We start from the raw sequence: 25,052 nt of genomic DNA, 5'->3' as shown, positions 1-25,052 counted from the left end.
GGAGGTCTATAAAAGACTCCCAACAGAAAAGATCTTACTGAATGGCGGAACAGGCTCGAGGGGCCAGATGGCCTACTCCTGCTCCTGGTTCTTATGGAGCCTCCCTATGTCATCTTCACAACTTACTTTCCAGCCTATCTTCATGTCATCAGCAAATTTAGCAACAAAAACCTTGGTTTGTTCATCCAAGTCATTGGTATAAATTGGAAAAAGTTGAAGTCCCAGCACTGATCGCTATGGTACACCATAGGCCCCATTTATACCTACTCTCTGCTTCCTGTCAGCCAGCCAATCTTCCATCCATGCCAAAATATTACCCCCTATACCATGGGCTTTTATTTTCCAATACCTTTAATGTGGCACTTTATCAAATGCCTTCTACAAATTTAAGTACAGTACATCCACCAATTCCCCTTTATCTATCATGTTCAACCAACTTATTGGAGTCCTTTGTGGATGTTACTTCCACAAAGAACTCCAATAAGTTGGTTGAACATGATTTCTCACTCAAAACCCTGTCGACTCTACCTGATATTCATATCATTGTAGAGAAAACAAAATATTGGGTCATACACATGGGACTAAGGGAGAAATGTGAATATCAGAACACAAACTTTAAAAGTACATTTTTAAATCCTACAACTTTTAAATATTCTTCTGAGACAATTGTAAGGTTAGATTTTCAGGATGAGAGAGGCTGGCCAGCTGTAGTTATGACTTAGTACAACATTTGAAAGCTCAGTTTCTCCTGAATGGACAAGACCCAATGTCCTTACAGTTGCTTTGATTTCACCTGCTCAACCGCAATAGTGCATCCTCCAGGGAAACAGAGAATCACTGACACCAACTTCTGGATTTCCACATTTAACTATATATGTCTGGATGGCAGAAGCTGCTTTGAGTCATATGGCCGACAACTTTGCTGGTCTTACTTTTGCAAATTTCAAGCTTATAATCACTCAATGAAGTAACATAACTGAAGTATAACAAACTGCAGATCATTATTTTCAAATGATATTTTTGTGAATGGCCAGCATGATAGTACTATTTTGAAGTGTTTTTTCTGGCTATTTTCTGACTCTTACCTATGATGTCTTCATAGGCATTTTCTTCTGCTAAAGTGCTTTTTGAACTGAATCGGCTGTGTCCCTCCAGAGGAGAGGTGGATGTACCATTTTCAGTAGGAGAGGGAGAGTGGGATGACTGAAGACTGACAGCATCTTCAAATTCAAAGGATTTCCTGGCAAAACACACAGAAAAGAGTTGTTAGTTAATGAATGTTTTAATTCAGTATCTTTTAAAGATGAGAGATTGCTTTACGCAAACTAAAATGTGCTGGAACTGTCACAACTGTTATTCTTTTCACTCGTTCAACCATTTTACTCAGACAGTGACCTCTGCAGGACTAAATCAAGGAGTTCTCAGACAATTGAATTGAAAAGAATAATTGAATACTTAGTGGTGACGGAGAGGCCAAAGCCACACACTGCAATAATTTACTCTTCCCCAGTCCTCTTCCGGATTCTCCCACAGGGGTTTTCATGGAAAACAGGATCAGGAAGGTAACCGTCAGATAGGAGAGACCCATAGCCTCAGAAAGGGTAAATCCCAGGATTGCATCCGAGAAAAGCTGCCGCTTCAGGGAAGGCTTCCTGGCAAAGCCAATGATCAAACTGCTAAATACCGTCCCAATAACAGCAGCAGAGCCAGCCACTCTGACAGTCGCAGCGACAGCACCGGTGAACTTAGCAGCACTGTCAATGTCCCTGGAGGTGATGCTGGTTTGGAGATCCCGCCATACAGTCTGCACCAGTGCATTCCCTGGTGCAGAGAGGAGCTGCACTTGTTCATTTTGGATCTCTGGTCTGAAGTTTAGCCAAAGGAATGTCCCCAAAGTGCTGCGAACCACAGCAGGACAGAATACAAACTTAGAACAATCGTACATCATGATTATTCCCAATCTCCTTTAGCCTCTCCTCAGCTGTACTCACCAATGAGCAGGTCTGTTTCATTTTGAGTGATAGAGCTTGAAGGACCGCTCTTGAATTTGAGAGGGTGAAGCAAAGTAATTTTGACCATTGGATACAGGCACTAAAGATACAAAGCATGAAGCATTTGGGGAAATAACTTTCCTGAAAGAATTTTAAAAATTGCTTCTCCAATAGTTACAACCTATGCTGCAGACCAGAGGCTTACAAGAGCTAGACAGAGAACAAAGAGACTGATGATTATGAGCTGGTCCATAAATCTAAACCCTTTCTCCATCACCCGAGAAGGACAAAAGGTGGGAATGTGAAAGGAAGGCAAATAGCCAGAGAAGAGATGGGACAGGTTGGAATTCACTGGGAACTCCTTCTCAGACCAGAAAGGTGTTGGGGGTGGTAGGGATATTCCAAGACCTAAGAGTTTCCATTGTAACAAAGTGGGACAGATGGTGCTGGAAGTTGGGCATGATGCCTTCATTCTGCAGCAGTCCATTGTGCCAGCTGTATGTCAACCAATGAGGCAAAGCAAGAGATGGCTACATGATGAGGAGGGTTATTTACTGATGACAAGCTTCATGACTTTGGGTCACAACTAACATACACATGTGCAGCATGCATAGAAGAAGAGCTATGCCTCCACAAGGAATGTGACAGAGCAGACCATTGACATGCTGAAATAATTGCTGGAATTCTCCCACCTGGGGACTAGGTCCCGTAGAGTGGACGGGAATGTGGGGTGTTTCCCACTGCGGAGGCCGACAGGGAAACATGCCATATCTTCCAGCCCCAAACTCATTCGTTATGCAACCTGGTGTTTTACGCCATATTCCCTAGTGGGGCAGGTCAGATTGCACATGGTCTGCTGTCCTATCAGGCAACATATTAAAAAGGCTCCCAACCTCACTGACCCACTATTGAAGAAAGAAGATGGATGTCATAAAAATGAAGATAAATCTCCAGGAACACTGGAAGATGGATCTCCTCCAGGACACCAAATCTGGAAGGTCCATCTATAGATGCTCCTCCCACCCACTGCTGTGGGGTTCCGGGTTCCAGGGTCGCTGTCGGCCTTCATCCTGAACTCCAGAGGCAGCACCAGACATTGTTCGGGTAAGTCCCGACATCTACACGCCACATTATTCTGAACATGTTTCACACTGGCGTGCTTTCTTGCTAGCTTCTCGGCCAATCGGGTGTGGTTGGTCAGGTCTTCAACTGCTTCCCATTAGCAGGATGCAGTGAGTTTCACGCCAGCTTCCAGCAGCTTTCCCAATCCACCATGACGGGGAGCAACTGAAGAACCCGTGGGAAATCTACACCGGTGTAAAGCCAATTTTTGTGCCTCCCACTGAATTCTCCCCTGTGTGTAAGGTGTGAAACATCGGTGTGAATCTTACATCGGCACTAAATGAGTGAGGGTCTCTCGGGAACTTACCTTTACAGGAGCAGCCGGGAAATCGGTGGAGAAACGTCCGGAGGGTGGAGCCTAGCGACTGGTGAGTGTATAAAATCCAGCGTGGTGTGGATTCGGGCCTAGTTTCTCTCGGGAACTTACCTTTACAGGAGCAGCCGGGAAATCGGTGGAGAAACCGACCATCAGGGAATCTGAACTCTGACGTCACGGTTCAGACCAGGGAGTGGCCTCTGATTGGTGAGTTGTGATCAGGTGAAGTACCTTTATAACCCCTTCATTTCTTTAATATTTTAGTTCAATGGGACTGAATAGAGTAGCGGTTTAGACAAGATTTAAATTATATTTAGTTCTAATTTGTTCTTACTATAGTGGGCAATAACTGAGACAGTTTAGTGAGTAGTTAACTTGGTTGACTGACCAATTTAATTTAGTTATTACTTAAACAAAAGAGGGTCCGCACAAATTAAATTTTAATTAATCAATTAACAAAGGGTAAGTCGGTCACACCAGTCCTATTCTCCACCTGTGACATGTGGGTAATCCAGGACAGTCCAACTGTCCCGGAGCACTACATTTACAGGAAGTGCTTACAAATGAGGCTCCTAATAAATCACTTAGATCGACTGGAGCATCAGATGGACGCACTTAGGAGCATGCATATGGCGGAGAGCGTCATAGAGAGAAGTTTCTGGGAGGTGCCCGTACCCCAGGTTGAGGAAGATAGATGGGTGACAGTCACAAACAGTAGGCAGTCAGGGCAGGAGCCCCATGCGGCTGTCCCCATCTCTCTCTCAATCAGATACATTGATTTAGATGCTGTTGGGGAGGACAGCATATCAGAGGATAATGGCAGCAGTAGCCAAGACAGTGGCACCACTGCTGGCTCTGCTGTACAGCAGGGAGGGTCAAAGTGCAGGCATGAGGTGGTGGTCGGGGATTCAATAGTAAGGGGCACAGTCAGGCACTTCTGTGACCACGATCGAGACTCCAGGATGGCCTGTTGCCTCCCTGGTACCAGAATCAAGGACGTCTTTCAGCAGGCACAGGGCATTCTGAAGCAGGAGAGTGAACAGCCAGTAGTCGTGGTTCATTTTGGAACTAACGACATTGATAGGAAGAAAATGTGGTCCTGCAAAATGAAGTCAGGCAGTTAGGAAGGCAGCTGAAATGCAGGACTTCCAGGGCTGTAGTCTCAGGAATACTCCCTGTGCCACGTGGTAGTGAAGCAAGAAATAGGAAGATAGCGCAGCTTAATAAGTGGCTTGGAGTTGGTGCAGGAGGGAGGGCTTCAGATATTTAGACCACTGGGATCTTTTCTATGGCAGATGGAACCTGTACAAAAAGGATCTTAACTGGAAAGGCGCTAACATCCTAGCAGGGAGATTTGATAGTGCAGTTAAGGTGGATTTAAACTAATAAGGCAGGGGGGTGGAACTCCCATAGGTCACAGCCATAGGTCAGAGAGTACAGAGACTGTGGAGAACTCAGTGAATGGGTCCAGTAAGGCTAAGAGAAATAAAACACAGGGAGAGACATTACAAGACGGATGGTCAGAGGTGTGTTTGCTTTAACGCAAAGAGTATGACAGGTAAGGTGGATGAACTTAAAGCTTGGATTACTACATGGAACTATGATGTTGTGGCAATTACGCAGACTTGGATGAAAGAAGGACAGGACTGGCAGCTTAGCATTCCAGGATTTAGATGATTCAGGCGAGATAGAGAGGGTGACAAAAGAGGTGAGTGTGTTGCTTTACTGATTAGGGAGAATGTCACAGCTATACAGAGAGAGGACACCTTGGTGGCATCATGCAGTGAGGCCATATGGGTAGAACTCAGGATCAGGGGCGGTGCAATCACACTGTTGGGGTCGTACTGCAGACCTCCCAACAGCCAGTGTGAAGTGGAGGAACTGATATGTCAGCAGATTATGGGAAGATGTAAAAACAACGGAGTTGTTGTGATGGGCGATTTTAACTTGTCCAATATAGACTGGAATTCCTTTAGTGCCAGGGGCTTGGACAGGGCAGAGTTTGTTCAGTGTGTCCAAGAGTGCTTCTTGTGGCAATATATAGGTAGCCCAACTCGGGAAGGGGCTATCTTAGACCGAGTTCTGGGAAACGAGCCCGGACATGTGATTGATGTCTCAGTGGGGGACCATTTTGGGAACAGTGATCACAATTCTATAAGTTTCAGCATACTTGTAGAAAAGGATAGAAGTAGTCCCAGAATGAACGTACTAAACTGGGAGAAGGCTAAATATGACAGTATTAGGCAGGAGCTAGGGAATGTAGACTGGAGGCAGCTGTTTGAAGGTAAATCCACATCTGATATGTGGGAGTCTTTTAAAAGTCAGTTGTTAACAATTCAGGACAAGTATGTCTCTGTAAAAATGAAGGACAAAGATGGCAAACTTTGGGAACTTTGGATGACAAGAGAAATTATGAGCTTAATGAAAAAGAAGAAGGAGCCATACATAAATTTCAGGAAATTGAAAACGGATAAGGCTCTTGAGGAATATAAAGATAGCAGGAAAGAACTTAAACAGGGACTTAGGAGGGCAAAAAGGGGCCAAGAAATGTCCTTGGCAGGCAGGATTAAGGTGAATCCCAAGGCTCTTTGTGCGTATATAAGGAGGAAGAGGGTAACTAAGGAAAAGGTAGGTCCACTCAAGGACAGTGGGGGGAATTTGTGTTGGAGCCAGATGAGGTGGGTGAGGTCCTTAATGAGTACTTTGCATCAGTGGTGGATGGTGAGTGTAGAAAGGGGGATGTTGACATTCTAGGACATGTTGAGATAAAAAGGGAAGATGTATTGGAGGTTCTGAAATACATTAAAGTGGACAAGTCCCCAGGGCTCGATAGGATCTATCCCAGAATACTGAGAGAGGCAAGGGAAGAAATTGCTGAGGTCTTGGCCAAAATCTTTGTATCCTGTTCCGCCAGGGGCGAGGTACCAGAGGATTGGAGAGTAGCTAACATTGTTCCTCTGTTTAAGAAGGGCAGAAGAGACATCAGTGGTGGGGAAATTATTGGAGAAGATTCTTTAATGCTTTACATGATATAATGCAACTATTGTCATAAAACAACCTATTCTCTGACTGACTACAAGCAATGACACAGAGCCTCTGACTCTCGGGTAAGCAGATCAACTCGTCCCACTCCCATGTCCTTTCCCCATAACCCAATCATTTTTATTTCACTTCAGGAGCTTATCTATTTGAAATGATCATTTCCATTTAAAAGCTACAATTGAACCCATCTCAGGCAGTGCATTCCAAAGTCTAACTATAGGTTACCTACCTTTTCTCCTTATTTAGCTTTTATTCTTTTACCAATCACCTTAAAATGGTCTCCCCGGTTCTCAACTCTTCCGCCAAAGGGAAATATTTGTCTCTATTTACTCTGTTCAAACTCTTCTTCATTTTGAACACCTCTGACAGATCTCCTCTCAACCTTCTCTTCACCAAGAAGAACTCCATCCTATCCTCATAACTGAAGTTCCTTATCCCTGGAGCCATTCTCGTAAATCTTTTCTGCATTCTCTCTAAAGCCTTTACATCCTTCCTAAGGTCTGGTGCCCAAAATTGCTCACAATACTCACCAAGGCTGAACCAGTGTTCGATATAGGTTCATCATACATTTCTTGCTTTTATACTCTGCCTCTATTTCTAAAGCCCAGGATCCTCAATTATAATAACTCCAAGAGTCGGCTGTGAAGGAACTGTGCTTTTATTGCACAAATGAAAATAAACAATAACTACAAGCCTGAGGTGAACACAACAGGTCCCAACTGGGACTAAAAGGTTAATAGACCCTCTCAGGGTCTTGCTTTATATATGGCTCGGTATACGAGCTCCACCTGGTGGGCTAATTACCAGTCCCCAGGGAGCTCATATATTCTACGAACCCAACTGGGAGGTCCATTAGTGATTCCCTGTGCAGATCATGAGGGTTATCACACTATTAAGAACAAAGAACAAAGAACAGTACAGCACAGGAAACAGGCCCTTCGGCCCTCCAAGCCTGTGCCGCTCCTTGGTCCAACTAGACCAATCGTTTGTATCCCTCCATTCCCAGGCTGCTCATGTGACTATCCAGGTAAGTCTTAAACGATGTCAGCGTGCCTGCCTCCACCACCCTACTTGGCAGCGCATTCCAGGCCCCCACCACCCTCTGTGTAAAAAACGTCCCTCTGATGTCTGAGTTATACTTCGCCCCTCTCAGCTTGAGCCCGTGACCCCTCGTGATCGTCACCTCCGACCTGGGAAAAAGCTTCCCACTGTTCACCCTATCTATACCCTTCATAATCTTGTATACCTCTATTAGATCTCCCCTCATTCTCCGTCTTTCCAAGGAGAACAACCCCAGTCTACCCAATCTCTCCTCATAGCTAAGACCCTCCATACCAGGCAACATCCTGGTAAACCTTCTCTGCACTCTCTCCAATGCCTCCACGTCCTTCTGGTAGTGCGGCGACCAGAACTGGACGCAGTACTCCAAATGTGGCCTAACCAGCGTTCTATACTGCTGCATCATCAGACTCCAGCTTTTATACTCTATACCCCGTCCTATAAAGGCAAGCATACCATATGTCTTCTTCACCACCTTCTCCACCTGTGTTGCCACCTTCAAGGATTTGTGGACTTGCACACCTAGGTCCCTCTGTGTTTCTATACTCCTGATGACTCTGCCATTTATTGTATAACTCCTCCCTACATTATTTCTTCCAAAATGCATCACTTCGCATTTATCCGGATTAAACTCCATCTGCCACCTCTCCGCCCAATTTTCCAGCCTATCTATATCCTGCTGTATTGCCCGACAATGCTCTGCGCTATCCGCAATTCCAGCCATCTTCGTGTCATCCGCAAACTTGCTGATTACACCAGTTACACCTTCTTCCAAATCACTTATATATATCACAAATAGCAGAGGTCCCAGTACAGAGCCCTGCGGAACACCACTGGTCACAGACCTCCAGCCGGAAAAAGACCCTTCGACCACTACCCTCTGTCTCCTATGGCCAAGCCAGTTCTCCACCCATCTAGCCACTTCTCCTTGTATCCCATGAGCCTTAACCTTCTTAACCAACCTGCCATGTGGGACTTTGTCAAATGCCTTACTGAAATCCATATAGACGACATCCACGGCCCTTCCTTCATCAACCGTTTTTGTCACTTCCTCAAAAAACTCCACCAAATTTGTAAGGCACGACCTCCCTCTTACAAAACCATGCTCTCTGTCACTAATGAGATTGTTTCGTTCTAAATGCACATACATCCTGTCTCTAAGAATCCTCTCCAACAACTTCCCTACCACGGACGTCAAGCTCACCGGCCTATAATTTCCTGGGTTATCCCTGCTACCCTTCTTAAACAACGGGACCACATTCGCTATCCTCCAATCCTCAGGGACCTCACCCGTGTCCAAAGAAGCGACAAAGATTTCCGTCAGAGGCCCAGCAATTTCACCTCTCATCTCCATGAGCAGTCGAGGATAGATGCCATCAGGCCCTGGGGCTTTGTCAGTTTTAATGTTCCCTAAAAAACCTAACACTTCCTCTCTTGTAATGGAGATTTTCTCTAACGGGTCAACACCTCCCTCCGAGACACTCCCGGTTAACACGCCCCTCTCCTTCGTGAATACCGATGCAAAGTATTCATTTAGGATCTCCCCTATTCCCTTGGGTTCTAAGCATAATTCCCCTCCTTTGTCCCTGAGAGGTCCGTGTGATGACACTGACCACTGTATACTTCCAGGTCCCTCTGGCAGCTCCAGTAAAATTGCATCCTTTATTTTGTATTGTTCCTCCACACTCTTCATAGAATCATAGAAACCATAGAAACCCTACAGTGCAGGAAGAGGCCATTCGGCCCATCGAGTCTGCACCGACCACCATCCCACCCAAGCCCTACCCCCATATCCCTACATATTTTTACCCGCTAATCCCTCTAATCTACAAACCTCAGGACACTAAGGGGCAATTTTACAATGGCCAATCAACCTAACCCGCACATCTTTGGACTGTGGGAGGAAACCGGAGCACCCGGAGGAAACCCACGCAGACACGAGGAGAATGCGCAAACTCCACACAGGCAGTGACCCGAGCCGGGAATCGAACCCAGGTCCCTGGAGCTGTGAAGCAGCAGTGCTAACCACTGTGCTACCGTGTCGCCCTCTTCTTGGCAAAATGTATCACTTTATAGTTCTCTGCATTAAATGTCATCTGCCATGTGTCTGTCCATTGTGCCAACCTGACCATGTCCTCTTGAAGTCCATTTCTACCCTCCACGCAGTTCACAACAGTTCCAGATTTTGTGTCATCTGATTCCATCTAAAGCTTGCAGACTAGAGGGGGGGATCCTATTTCAACAGAACCACATCAGCCCACATAAACCTCAGGAATCTCTGCCTGCCAGTACTTACAGATCACAAGACATTCTGCCACAACCTCCAGTCCGCCTGCCAATTTCCAGGGCCAATTCCCAGTGTTCCCAACTCCATATCCAATAACAGTGTTAAATTCTGATGCTCAATTTTCTGCACCTTCCGACCAATGCCAAGCTCGATAAGAGTGCTTCCCTGTTCCAGGACTTCTCCTGCAATCTGACTGACACCAGGGACACCATAGGTCAGTGCAAAGCCTAAATCCAGAATTCTATTCGCCAGTTTCATTTACTGCAACACCTGGTGCATCTCCCTGAACATCTTTCCTCTTTTCTTTGGCTTTCACAAGTGTAAGAGGTAAAGTTGAATGCAATATTGAGAGTGGCAAGCAGCTGATGAGTATCACACGGATCTAATTTGTAAGCTTAAAATGTCAAACAAATTTATTCTGCAAAAGTTGCATGAGCACAAACAGTTCATATTCTTTATTTCTAAAGCGACGGTGGACACTCTTCGACTTAATTCTTTGAATGAATAATGTAATAAAAAGATTGCAAAAATTAAGCTAACTTTTTGTAAATAACTTTTAAGCGATGATGCTTCTTTCCATTGAATTCCATATCTCTGCAGAACGCTAATGAACCTACAGGATTGCTTGAAGATCCAGCTGGATTAATTTCCCAGGAGGATCGACTCTTTTCAAAGCAAAACTTCAGAACAACTCTTGTGGGGTAAACCTTTGTCGTTACTGTCAGGGCAGCAATATGAAGGACTGGGTCACCCGGTGTTGTGGTACCTGTTTTTAATCGAATTGAAAGTTGGACAGGTTCTGTAGCAGGTCGACTTCTCCAGATCAGTGCCGGGGCTATGGAAGATGGAAACTTGCTCTGTGATTTAAACTGGAAGATCGTTCGCAGCATGTCCTGGATTTTGCAAATCCTACCACTTAGATTTTTAAAAATGGAACTTTAGTCATGTACAAATGGAAGCAATTGCACCGTACTGATTTGAGTTTGAATTATTTCCCTCCCCCACTGGTAACTATGTGCCCTGCTTCTTGCAATTTTGGGCATTTAAAATTCGCTGACTCATTCAGGTGCCTAAGATATTAAATTGAAATAAGCTTGCTATTGAGACCTGGGCTGACTCATTTTTTGAAACAACTTATATGTTGACTGGATTTAAAGAAACATGAATTAACTAAAACTAGACACCGTGCTTTGTTTTTGCCATTGTAACATCTTTTTATATTAGTTAGTAAGCTAAGCTCACGCGAGTAGCAGAAGATAACAAGCTGTGACTGCTGCGCTAAACTAAGATTGATTCAACATTATTAATGTCATAGTTTCACTCTGTTTCTCACCAGGTACAGGACGTATCTGATCTGATTATTTTCCTTTCAACACTTAAAACAGCTTCTCTCTAACTTGAATTAAACAGGTCTCTATCCACTTCCGATAGCGGATTTAAATAACTGTTCATCATATTTTTAAAGCTACATTAAACACATTTGAACACATTCATAGAATTGTAAAATCATAACAGTAGCAGGAGTAAGCCAGTTGGCCCATTGAGTCTGCTCTGTCATTCAATAAGATCATGGCTGATCTGCTTGCGGAGGATGAAATAACCCCATCCCCTGTTGGGTTCTACTGTTTGCAAATGTGTCAAAAGTTTCTGAGATGAAAGATCAAAATGTGATTACCCAGTCCACAGAAATAACTGCAAAGCATGCCATAGAAATTCCTTTCTTGGGAATATACAGGCAGGAGGTTTTAAAAACTGGTTTTGCCAAGCCAGACAAAGAGATGAGTCATCAAAGTCATCTGGAAAAACTGTTGAAGGGAGCAATAAGAAATCGCTCTCTCTCTCTCTCTTTCTTAAGTTAAGAAAAAACAAGTGATAGTAACTGTCCATAGGAAAAAACCTCAGGAGAAATCTATTTCTGGGACATGGATCGTAGAATTAAAAGGAAGAAAGTGGAGTTACCTGGACTTCAAAGAGCAAAGAATAAAGAAAAGTACAGCAAAGAAACAGGCCCTTCGGCCCTCCAAGCCTGTGCCGATCATGATGCCCTAACTAAACTACAAAAGAACAACTCCAGAATTTTAAAGGGAAGCAGCTAACTTCAAACAGCCACAATGTTAAATAATGCACAACTCAAGATCAAGCAAAGGACTCAATCGTACATCCTTTTAACTGTTATTTGGACATTAATATTTCTTTACTTCTGATATCTATGTGTGTGTGTCATGCATTTCCTGTTATTTTTCCTCGGGTTTAGTTCATAATAAACTTGCTCTTTCTGACCTGGTTTGAAAAAAAAATGGTTTGATTCATTCCTTATTAAAAATAAATACATTTGGATTAGAAAAGGCATCTATGAGGAAAATAAGTTAAAAAACCTTTACTGCAACCAGCCGAGGAGGCTGAATAAAGGGCAACCAGTTTGTACCCTCTCACCCACTGTAACAATAGTCAGAAGTAAGGCAGAGGTAGTCAGAGGTATTTTTGTGAAGATGAAGGATTGTTAACTATGAGAAAATTAAGCCTGTAACAAAGAAAAAATTCATGAGCTGTTACATCCAATGCACTCTCCTGTGTGTCTCAGAAACCTGGACAATAAATAAAGATCTGTGGAAGCAATGACATGAACTCAACCTTCCATTTATGGACCATAAGACAAATGAAGGGGTATCTGAAATTGCAAAAGCAAAAAGAACTTTTAAAAAGTGACATCCAGAAAAAAAATCTCAGGACCCCTGCAGGGATGATATAAAATAAAGTTTTATAAAACAAAGTTCTATAAAACAAAGTTCTAAGTCTTTATTGCAGATTTCACTGTATTGAAAAGAAAACTCTCATTCATAAAAACCCGTTTACTACATTTGCAGTTCTTCAACTAAATAAAGTCCTATAACAACATACTTTCATTCAAGTGCACTGTCGCTTATAACAACAAGAATTGGAATTCATAGTTCTGCATAAAAGAGTCTATAACTACCTGTAGCTGTCAATCAAACTGTGAAGTGACAAGCACCCTACTGTAATAATGGTTAGCTGTGAAATCAGTGATACAGCACTAATCCAGTAATGTCAACAGACAGAGTGAAAGAGCATGCAATTTTTTTAAGCACTCTAAGCATTTCTTTTCAAAGATTTAAAGGCTAGACTTTTAAATGCCTTGATATCTTGACAGCTCCCATTTATATGTCTCTTCAACAAATGCTTCTGACAGCTTTGACCATTTATTTCAATAGGCCAACTGACAGTTCCAGTGAGGTTGACGTTGGTCATGCACATTTTATGCACATTAATGCATACTTTACAAACTTCCAAACATCATCTGATCTAACCCAAAGGGTGCCTTCCTTCCCCCAAAGATACCTTGGGACCAGATCCAAAGGGCCATCTTACATCTCCCAGGCTATCCAAATGAACGTACCAATTTCAGACCTGCTCTTACCTGTTCTAATCTGCACTGTTGGGTTTCTCACTCCTAGCCTATCAAAATCCTGCTTCGCTGGAGGGAGCTGATGATTTAAATGGCCAGCTGACTCCATAAAATGCACCTGCATGAAATGTGCCCAAATCTCACCTCCTTGAAAATGGGAAGTGCCATGTTCCGGGGGTGAGGGAGGGCAGGGAGCAGCTTCCGCCTTTTGGACATACTCAACAGATGTGGCAGCATCTGTGGAGGGAGGGACAGAGCTAAAAGGCAGGATCTTCTGCCTTGCCTGCCGCTGGGATCACCCAGTCCCGCCAAACGTCAACTGACTTTCAGCTGCATAACCCAGAACACATGACCGAGGTCGGAAAATCTTGTCCGCAGTTTCAACTCATATATGGCACTTCTTCAGAAGAAAATAACATACCGCAATGATCTATTTGTTCGACGTTTTTACAGCATGGACTATCACAGGGAATGCTGGAGTGTTTCATACACTGAATAAACAAGAGGCAAGGTTTTATCTGCAGTGAGTGGTTTGGGTTTGGAATGCACAGTCTGAGAGCATGGTGGGGACAGGTTCAATTGTAGCTTTCAAGAGAGAATGAGATAATCAGCAAAGAGAAAAAATGTGCATAACTGCAGAAAAAAGGCAGGGTCATGGGTCCAGCTGAACTGCTCTTGTAGAGAGCCAGCACACAGAGGATGGGCCAAATGACCTCCTTTGACCCGTAAGCATGCAGAAACTAGACAGAAACAAGAGGGTTTGCGGTGAACAATTTGATCATAAAGCCCATAAAGCAGCCAACGAGATGGACTGGCTGTTCTTTCTTATTCCTACCTCCTCTTGGCTCATATCTTTATGGCTGTTTGGAAGAGATTAAGAGTACATCTGATTAAAAAGGCAAAATGGTCTACTTTGAACCAAGTCTTTCTCTTTTGAAGCAGCGGTGGTTTGGATGGCTCGGGGAGTGAATTGTCTGTATGCGCATATGATTATTACTTCCTCAAAACTTCCCTGCCAAGGTATCAGATGTGTAGGTCTGGAGACAGTGGCAACTTTAAATGGTAAAGTTTTTGTTCTATCTATAATAAAATACATTTATTTGAAAATGTAAATTTGCATATCTTTCAGCATCTACTGCCTGCCATTCCAGTAGGTATTCAGGCCCTGGAAATAATCTCTGGCCATGGACTTATCTCTGGTGCAGCAGCTTTAGGGCTGCTGAAAGATGGGGCTCTGCCAGTTCTGTAAGGATCACACCCAGTGCAAAGCTGGCAGTAAATTCTGGTGGAGAACCATGGGCAGCAATTTCAAACCTGCTTCTCACACACGTTTAGAATTTAGTTATAAATTACAAACTGCAGAAATATCCCCTTTAATGCGTCTGACAGAAGCCAAGAATCTTTTGTTGGAAATTACAAATTCAGTCAAAGTCCAGTAAAGTGTTTTTGTCATTGGATTGAAAAATAAGTGGATAAAAATGGATTGGCCCTCAATTCCATAGAGTCATACAGTGCAGAAGAGGCTCTTCGACTCATTGAGTTTGCACCTACATACAAGAAACACCTGAACTCCCACCTAATCCCATCTACCAGCACTTGGCCCATTGCTGTGAATGTTGTGACGCGCCAAGCGCTCATCCAGGTACTTTTTAAAGGATGTGAGACAACCCGCCTCTACCACCCTCCCAGGCAGCACATTCCAGACTGTCACCACCCTCTGGGTAAAAAGGTTTTTCCTCACATCCCCCCTAAACCTCCTGCCCTTCACTTTGAACCTATGTCCTCTTGTGACTGACCTTTCAACTAAACTTATCCACTCTATGCAGGCCCCTCATAATCTTGTACACCTCGATCAGGTCGCCCTTCAGGCTTCTCTGCTCCAAAGAAAATAACCTAAGCCTACCCAACCTCACTTCATAACTTAAATGTTCCAACCCTGGCAGCGTTCTGATGAATTTCCTCTCCAGTGTGTTCACATCCTTCCTACGATGTGACGACCAGAGCTGCACACAGTCCTCTAGCTGTGGCCTCAACAAATTCCATACAACTCCACTTTCCTTGAGAGATCTGTGAGTTCTTGCTTTAACTTCAAATCTGGGAATTTCTGATCAGACTAAAGGAACAGATTAATGTTAAGGCCAATGATGTTAAATGGTTGGATTTAGTGAGGAGGATGCCCTTGTGCTAGGAAACTGCATCCTCTGACTCTGAGAAAAGCAATATGAAACTGGAGGCCAGTACATCTTGAGATATCACAGCCTCCAGAAGGACACAAGTGGGCCTCACAGAGGTGAACCCAATGATAATGGCTGGGATTTTCTGCTCCCATTCGCATTGGGCCAGTTTGGCGATGGGAGTGGAAAATATCACAAAAAGGTCAAAGTTGCATTTCATGTCGATGCAGGAAGCGATTATCCCCTCGCCTTGTCAATGGCAGGCCGCATTTCCCGCAGATAAACATCGGGAGATTCATTGTAATAAATGAACGCATCATTATTGGACCCATATGCCAGAATCATACCCACATGTCAAAAGCTGCACATGTCAGGATGACATGAAGGACAACTGGCCTCAGAAGGTGTGCAGCTGACCAGCAAAACACCTAGGGGAGCTTACAGGTGAGCACAGCGCTCCTACAGGAGAGGGTCATGTCAGGGTAATGCTGGGGGTGTCAAGGTAATGCCAGCTTAATGCCAGGGTGGTCCCAAGGATTCCGGGGAGGACTTGGGTGAAGATTGTTTCCTGGTTTGTTGGCAGTGCTCTGGAACTTCTGTCCGAGGAAGAAGCAAAGAGCTCTCAGGCCAGCAAGCTGGGGAATGGAGGTGCAGAGGGATTGGACATATGCGGCGGGATTTTATGGCCTCGCTCAAGCAAGACCGGAAATTCTCACCCGAGGTCAACGGACATTTCCATTGTCCACTCCTTGCCCGCTCCAATTCCACGGTGGGCAGGGTGGTAGAATTCCAGCGATGCTAACGAATAGGCAATTTGGGCCAGGGAACTGGAAGTTGTTGATATGGCGTAGGGCATCGGAGGAATCGCGGATGTAGATGGGAAGGGACTGGACAAGAGGAGAGATGATGGAGTCAAGATAGGAAGACATGAGTTCAGTGGGGCAGGAACAGGCTGACACAATGAGCCTGCTGGGGTAGTCCTGTTTGTGGATTCTGGGAAGGAGATAAAAGTGGGCTGTCTGGGGTTTGGAGATTATGCGGTTGGAAGCTATGGAGGGAAGCATGCTCTTGTCTGGACCTGGAAAAATTATTAATTTTGCTTCCAATTTCCACCCCTCTATCACATTTGCATGGTCCATCTCTTCCTTGACCTCTCTGTCTCCATTTCTGGTGATAGATTGACCACTAATATCCATTACAAGCCCATCAACTCCCACAGCTACCTTGACTACAGCTCTTCACACCCCACATCCTGCAAGGACTCCATGCCATTCTCTCAGTTCCTTTCCCTCCATTGCATCCGTTCCAATGATGCCACTTTCCAAAATGGCGCTGCTGCTATGTCTTCCTTCTTCTGTAATCATGGTTTCCCATCCATTGTGGTTGACAGGGCTTTCAACCGTGTCTGACCCATCTCCCGCTCCACTACCCTCCCAGAACCAGGATAGGATTCCCTTGTTCTTACTTTTCACCAGTCCCCATATTCAAAGGATCATCTTCCGTCATTTCCGCCAACTCCAGCATGATGCCACCACCAAGCACATCTTCCCCTCACTCACCCTGTCAGCACTTTGCAGGGACCGTTACCTCTGGGATACCCTGGTCCACTCCTCTGTCACACCCAGCACCTCACCTCCTGCTCACAGCACTTTCCCATTCAATTGTAGAAGGTGTAACACCTGCCCCTTCACCTCCACTTTGCTCATCGTCCCAGGCTCTAGACACTCCTTTCAGGTGAAGCAGTGCTTCATTTGCACCTCCTTCAATCTGGTCTATTGCACTCACTGCTCCCAATGCTGTCTACTCTACATCAGAGAGACCAACTGCTGACTGGGTGACTGCTTTGCAGAACACCTTCAATCCGTCTGCAAGCAGGACCAAGACCTTCCTTTCACTTGCCATTTAACGCACCATCCTACTCTCCTGTCCACATGTCTGTCCTTGGCCTGCTGCCATCATCCACTGAAGCCCAACGCAAACTGGAGGAACAGCACCTGATCTTCTGATTAGGCACTATACAGCCTTATGGACTTAACACTGAGTTCAACAACTTCAGAGAATGAACTCTCTCCTCCACCTTCACCCCATTTCCATTCATTTTACTGTATTCATTTGTTGCTTCATTCATTCATTTGTTTATTTTAATTTCTTCCAGTGTTTCATTTTTCCACTTTTATTTTAATCTCACATTCCATTTTTCTCCCCCTCCCCCACCCCCCCACCACCCCCTCAGTCTCTCTTCCCCCTATCCCATCTGTTACATGTCTCAGGTTGTCCTTTGACACTCTGCTTACCTTTGTTCGACCATTTTCACATTCTATTCACTTAATTGCCACTCTCAGCACCCTTCTTAGCCATGATCATCACCATTTACATTCCCTTTGTCTTTTTGTCTATGACATCTTTGACAGATTTCCCCCCCGCCCCCTACCACCACCACCCTAAATCTCATCCTATTTTCTATTGTCTTCAGCTCTGACGAAGGGTCATCCAGACTTGCAACGTTGGTTCTAATCTCTCTCCGCAGATGCTGTCCGGCCTGCTGAGATTTTCCAGCAGTTTCTGTTTTTGTTATTGTATTATGAACCTTACTTGGAAGTACAGTCATACAACAGAAGCTCAAAAAGTACAATTTGTCAGGAGTGGGGGTGGGGTCAATGATGCAAATACAAACCAAATTCTGAAGGGAAAAATAAGGCCTGCATTTCTTACAAATTAGGGTGATGACAAATATCAAATGAGAAAAGCAAATCAGGAAAATTCTAGTGCTAGACTTCAGTTCAGCAGCCAAAATAACACCATTAAAATGAAATAAAACCGCACTGCTGCTCTAGGTCACAGCAGGCAGATAGTAAATTTGTGTTAACAGTAAATGCAATTAAAATTATGCCCGATGCACAGTATCAATGCTTTTGTATATCTCAGCAGTTCTTTTACCGCTTGAGTCATTCTGGGAAGACTGTGGGAGTGAGTGCAATAACAGCTTCATTGTATTGGGTTGAATGGCTTCCAAAGGGTGTTGCGAATTGCGTCATCATCATCACGGGGAGGAAGTATCAGTATCGGCCAAATATTACTCAACACTTGCCTTAATCGGCACCAGCCAGGTGTAGTCCTCCAGGCTTTTGAGGTTGGTATTGAAATTCTAGTGATCTCAATGGATCAAGGACCAAAAATACTATAATTTCAGCAGAAGTGCACTTTGAATGTATAGGTGTATCGTGAGTTGTATTAAATAATGAGAATTACATTCTCTTGCAGTGCAAGCATCTACATGCATCACGGTAGGATGTTTAATAACCAGGATACAGTGCCAGAAATAACATTCAGTATTTCTCAATGATGTACGATTCACTGCACAACTAACCTACCAGCGACTTTGATCCCAAAACCCTGCAATGTTCTGACTCATGAGTTCACTGATTGCCAGGGTAAAAGGATAGGATTCTCTTACAAAGTATCTGAGCCAATCCTCTGAGCTAGGATTGAGTGATTTAGTGACCAAAAGAGGAAATGGTCATTTTAAAGACTTTTGTAATAGATTTTATTTTCCCTTTCTGCAAAGAGATATGTCTGGTGCAATGACTTCTGCTTGGGACATTATAGCCAAATGTTCTGCCCTACTGATGACTCAGCACAAGCCAAACATAATACCTGGGCCTTCCAGCGATGGTGTTATACTGATAAGCACAGCTGCCTTCCAAGCAGTTGACCTGGTTTCGATTCCCGGCCATTGCAGTTTGTTGATTTTTTTTCATCCATTGACTTTGTCTACACTTCCCACTGCCTCAGAAAAGCAACCAGCATAATCAAGGACCCCGCGTGCCCTGGACATCCTATCTTCCACCTTCTTCCATCAGGAAAAAGATACAGAAGTCTAAAAACACATACCAAACAACCTACCTGTAACTGCAATACTATGTCTGCACTCTCATCTTTCCTTCTCCCCTATATACTCTATGAATGGTATGTTTTGTCAGTATAGCGTGCAAGAAGTAATACTTTTCACTGTATCCCAATACATGTGACAATAATAAACCAAATCAAAAATCCTCAGCTGTCTGGTTCAATATCGTATCATATGGCATTTTTACAAATTGATGGAAGCTTGACCATTTTATTGTCACTCAATTCTTCCAGGGTCCCCATTTTTAACTTTTCAACTGTCTAATACATGACAGGTCCTAGTGTAATTCATTGTAAATAATTTTACTTTTACTAAAATTTTCTAGTAGGTGTTGATATCGCTCACACATTAAACACTGGAAACATTATATTAAAGATGCCACTTTACCTGTTATGGATTTTCCTGTGGAGGTTTGAATCTTTTTTCTGCCTCCGGGTGACAGGAGGAGCGGGGGTTGATGGGAGAGGTGGGGGAGACGTGGGGGTTGAGGATGGAGGTAGACTGTTGCTAGGCGAGCTCCTATGGTTTTTATCTGCTTCGTACTCAAAGGTGCGTTTTGGTTTTGGCACAGGATTCACCACGATACTGGGCAGACTCTCAGCCGGCAGTTCCGGTCTATGGTAGGAGCTTTCCAAATTCTGACTAAGCTGCTGCTCGAACACAGTTTTCTCAATCACAGGCTCAGGCTCTGTTTGCACCGAGCTAATACTTCCACGCTGCGTTATGCCCACAATCTCCTTAATATCCTCTGACACACTTGGTGTGAAAGATTTTTTCCTTGATCGGTCCCTCCCGTAACAGCTGCTGGGCAACTGGGGAAGGTCCTTATTGGGGCTCTCCTTGAGAGCCTCCTCAATCTTCTGGATCCTGCTTAGCACGGCAGAGGCCTGCTTTTTGGAAGACTGGTTCCTACCAAACAATCTTTCATGTCTGCTGAACGACTCTCTATCAGACGCATCATCTTCAGTCTCAGGGTACGAGCACTCTGAGAATGACCTACTCATTCTTTTGAATCCTGTCAGATCGAAGGTCTTTTCACTGCACGGTGAAGGCAGCATACTAGGGCAGCCCTCACTACTAGCCCTATCTCCGAGTTTCCTCTTCTCCAACATCAGATTCCGCCTGGGAGACATTTCCTTTCTGCATTCCCATTCTGAAATCTTCTGCCTGATGTCAACAGTCTGAGAGCGGATACTGGCCCGGCTGATGGAAAGGTTCCGGAAGGTGGAAGCAGGTGCCAAGGACAGCGTGCTCCGGTTAAGTTGGTGGGTGCCTATCCCGTCACTTGGGCCCTCCTGGCATTCTTCCCGTGATTGTTTGTGGTCTCTGATTCCTTCGACTGTGGTGCCGGGCAGGTCTGTCTCCAAGCATCCGATACTCACGGCTTTCAGTAAAGGACTTTTTGAATCAATGCTACATGAATGTAGAAAGCTGCTCCTTGGTGTTGCTCCTCCTGAACCACAATCCCTCAGACTCAGTCTGGGAGCTGAAATGTGAGCGCATCTATTCGACCTGTAGGAGTCTTCACTGTCACTTAATGGGTACGTTGGACTTCTTACTGGCAGGGAAAGTGTGGTTGGGGACACGGAGTGACGCCTGTAAAGAAAGAAAATGTCATTAAGAAGATGAAGGAGATAAAAAAAATTGCACAAAACACACAAATTCGAGTGCAGGAATGAGATAGAGAATCTGGTGAACTGGTGCGGCCACAATAATCTCTCCCTCAATGCCAACAAAACGAAGGAGATTGTCATCGACTTCAGGAAGCGTAAAGGAGAACATACCCCTGTCTACATCAACGGGGACGAAGTAGAAATGGTCGAGAGTTTCAGGGTTTTTAGGTGTCCAGATCACCAACAACCTGTTCTGGACCCCCCAATGCCCAACAATACAGTTAAGAAAGCCCACCAACACCTTCATTTTCTCAGAAGAGCAAGGAAATTTGGCATGTCAGCTACGACTCTCACCATCTTTTATAGGTGCACCATAGAAGGCATTCTTTCTGGTTGTATCACAGCTCCTGCTCTGCCCTGCTGCAAGAAACTACAAAGGGTCATGAATGTAGCCTAGTCCATCACTCAAACCAGCTTCCCATCCATTAACTCCGTCTACACTTCCACTGCCTCGGAAAAGCAGCCAGCATAATTAAGGACCCCACGCACCCGAACATTCTCTCTTCCACTTTCTTCTGTCGGGAAAAAGATGCAAAAGTCTGAGGTCACGTACCAACCGATTCAAGAACAGCTTCTTCCCTGCTCCCATCAGACTTTTGAATGGACCTACCTTGATTTAAGTTTATCTTTCCCTACACCCTGGCTATGACTGTAACACTACATTCTGCACTCTCTCCTTTCCTTCTCTATGAACGGTATGCTTTGTTTGTATAGCGCGCAAGAAACAATACTTTTCACTGTATACTAATATATGTGACAATAATAAATCAAATCAAATCAAAATTGTTACTGTTCAGTTTGTGCCCTCTGCTAATGACCATTTGATTCTATCTAACACCTGCCTTGTGCAGGAAATCATCTCAGCAGTGATGGACAAAAAGATCTGACGGATAGCAATGATAGCGTAATGAGAAAGGAATTGAAAGGCTAGGTTGGGGAACCAAAAGCACAGCAGAGGGCAAGTTTTGAAAGTAGGGAGGGAGTTAGAACGGTGGAGCAAACGAGATGGAGAATTCAACAAGCCATGTGGTGCTGATACGCTACTCAAACACGAGGCCTGAAGCTCGGTAAATGAAAGGCTTTTATTTACTGTAATGAAGCAGCCAGTAATTATATACACTATCCCAGACTGAAGGGGTCCCGGCCAGAGCAGGGACTCTTATACCTCTCCCAGGAGGCGGAGCCCGACTGGGATGTGCCACAACACTACAGTACAAAGGTGTAACAACCCCACCCTAACCCCAACAGCAACAATAGCACAACCCAACAGTAACATATGTACATCCTTGTAGTACTGGCCAGACCCTGGCTCAGTACTATCCAGTGGGAACCAACGATGGTTCACCACAGGTGCAAGTGCATACCAATGACACTAAGAGATTCTGCTGAGGGAGTACGAGCAGCCAGAAACTAAATTAAAAACCAGAACCACAAAGATAATAATGGCTGGATTATTACCAGAGCCACAAGCAAATCGGCATAGGGCAAATCAGGTCAGAGAGCTGAATGTATGACTCAAAGTTTGGTGTGGGAGAAATGGGTACTGGAACCAACATTGGAAAATGAGGGAGTCACGCCATTGGTTTGGTTTTCACCTGATCCGTGTTGGGAGCAGTGTACTGGAGGATCAGTGAACTAGGGCTATAAAGAGGGCTTTAAACAAAATAGTGGGAGGGAGGATGCATGCGAGAGAAGATTTGGAAAGTTCAAGAGAAAGGACAAGGTACAGTGCAGGGTAGTGATGTGGGTAATAAAACCAGAGTGTGACAGGAAGGGACAGAGCGTACAAGCATGAGAATGCGTCAGCAAATAGGGACAACAGGGAAAAATGGTAAACAGACAGAATTAAACTCATGTTATCAAGATGCACACAGCATTACAAGATGGATGAATTGATCGTACAATAAAATAAATGAGTATATGATATGATAGCCATTGCACAGACATGGTTACAAAGTGACCATGGCAGGGATCTGAATGTTTGAGGGTATTTGACATTTCAGAAGGATGGGAAAAGGAGGTGGGGTAGTTCTGTTAATCAAGGATGAGATGAGTACAATGGTAGGAAATGATCTTGGTTCAGAGGTAGAGGAGATAAGAAATAACAAAGGAAAGGGGTCACTAGTGGAAAGACTATTTTGGCCCAATAGGGGAGATGGTAGTGTAGTGATAATGTCACTGGACTATTTATCCATTGGTCCAGCCAAATGTTCTGGGGACATTGGTTCAAATCCCACCATGGAAGCTGTTAGAATTTAATTAATAAAACAGGAACATAGGACTCAGGAGCAGCAGCAGGCCATTTGGCCCTTCAATCCCAATCTGTCATTCAATAAGACCATGGCTGATGTGATTGTGGTCACAATACACCTTTGTGTCTGCCCCATAACACTCAATCCCATTGTTTGTCAAAATCTGTGACCCAGCCTCCACTGATCTCTGTGGAAGAGAATTCCATGTAATAACATCCCTCTGAGAGAAATACATTCTCCTCATCACAGTCTTAGAAGGGAGACCTCTTGTTCTCAAACAGTGTCTCTTCCACAAGTTGAAACACCCTCCTGCTATATATCCCATCAAGTCCCCTCAAAAGACCCTACATCTCGTACGTTTCCATAGATCACCCTTCATTCTTCTAAACTCCAATGGTTATAGGTCCCATCTGTTCAACCTTTCTTTATAAGATAAGCACTCATCCCAAGAACAAGTTGTGTGAACTTTCTCTGACCTGCTTCTAATGTAATCATATACTTTTTCTAGTAAGGGGACCAAATCTGTATGAAGTACTCCAGATGTGGTCTCACCAAGGCCCTGTACAGCTGCACTAAAACTTCCCTACTTTTACATTCCATTCCCCTTGCAATAAACACCCACATTTCATTTGCCTTCCTAATCATTTTGGGTGGCACGGTGGCACAGTGGTTAGCACTGCTGCCCCACAGTGCCAGGGACCCGGATTCGATTCTCGGCTTGGGTCACTGTCTGTGTGGAGTTAACACGTTCTCCCTGTGTCAGCGTGGGTTTCCTCTGGGTGCTCTGGTTTTCTCCCACAGTCCAAAGATGTGCGGGTTAGGTGGATTGGCCATGCTAAACTGCTCCTTGAAGGGGAGTGTCAGGGGGCTAGTTAGGGCAAATGCATGGGGTTATGGGGACAGGGCCTGGGTGAGATTGTGGTCGGTGCAGACTCGATGGGTCGAATGGCCTCCTTCTGCACTGTAGGGTTCTATGATTCTATGATTTGCTGCATCTGCATACTAACTTTGTGTGATTCATATACCAGGACACCCAGATTCCTCTGCATCACCGGGTTCCGCAGTGGTATACTGTTTTTCTATTCTTCCTGCCAAAGTGGACAAGTTCACATTTTCCCACATTGCACTCCTCAGTGCAACCCAACCCAACCTCAGCACTACCTTCTCCCAATTGTTTGCACCTTTAAATCAGAGACATGGAGACCAGCGACTTCAGCCTTAAGCACCAAGTTACCAACCTACAGACTGTATAATCTTTTACTTTGGTTTTAAGGACTCCAATTTGGCCTTCTCCACTTTGTAATCTGTACTTGTGTGTGCATGAACTTTGAGTGTCTATATGTGCAAATATTCGGTGCTGTTTTATTATTTTACTTAAATTGGTTTAAGTATGGTAAAGCTACCTCTTTCTTTGATAAACTCAAGAAAATGTTTTCTTATTGATTCCTTTATGATCACTGTCTATAAACAGGTAAGTACTGTACTCACTGATTTTGCAATTATAGAGGGCAGAATTTTATGGCCTCACTCGAGTGAGACCGGAAAATCCCGCCCAAGGACAGCGGACATTTCCCATTGTCCGCCCCTCGCCCGCTCCGATTCCGTGGCGGGCGGGGCGGTAGAATGTTGGTGCATATCTTTTTCAAACATGCAGTCGCATGAGGAGCGGACAATCAGGGGAGGCATTCGGCTCTTTCTCATCTGGTTCTAACAGGGCGTGTAACATTAGCTAAGGTAAAGTCGTCATACACAACCGGGTGCTCCGGTTTCCTCCCACAGTCCAAAGATGTGCGGGTTAGGTTGAT

At 44.5% G+C, this 25,052-nt stretch overlaps 1 protein-coding gene and 1 pseudogene across 4 annotated transcripts in view; both read right to left on the bottom strand.

Moving 5' to 3' along the window:
- dennd2b (DENN domain containing 2B) overlaps nucleotides 1–25,052 on the bottom strand; it is a 415,361-nt gene that overhangs the window by 136,234 nt on the left and 254,075 nt on the right. For all 4 annotated transcript variants that reach the window (XM_078220724.1, XM_078220723.1, XM_078220721.1 and 1 more), the window contains 2 exons: nucleotides 19,710–20,918; nucleotides 1,086–1,240 (listed from right to left, as the gene is read on the bottom strand). In XM_078220724.1, the coding sequence (XP_078076850.1) occupies nucleotides 1,086–1,240; nucleotides 19,710–20,918 (1,364 nt within the window). The remainder of the gene's footprint in view (nucleotides 1–1,085; nucleotides 1,241–19,709; nucleotides 20,919–25,052) is intronic.
- On the bottom strand, nucleotides 1,406–1,948 carry LOC144499028 (ATP synthase F(0) complex subunit C1, mitochondrial pseudogene; annotated as a pseudogene).

This window comes from Mustelus asterias, chromosome 9 (assembly GCF_964213995.1).
Source record: "Mustelus asterias chromosome 9, sMusAst1.hap1.1, whole genome shotgun sequence".
NCBI lineage: Eukaryota > Metazoa > Chordata > Chondrichthyes > Carcharhiniformes > Triakidae > Mustelus > Mustelus asterias.
Note: the sequence above shows the minus strand (reverse complement) of the source record. Positions and strands in the feature narration are given on the sequence as shown.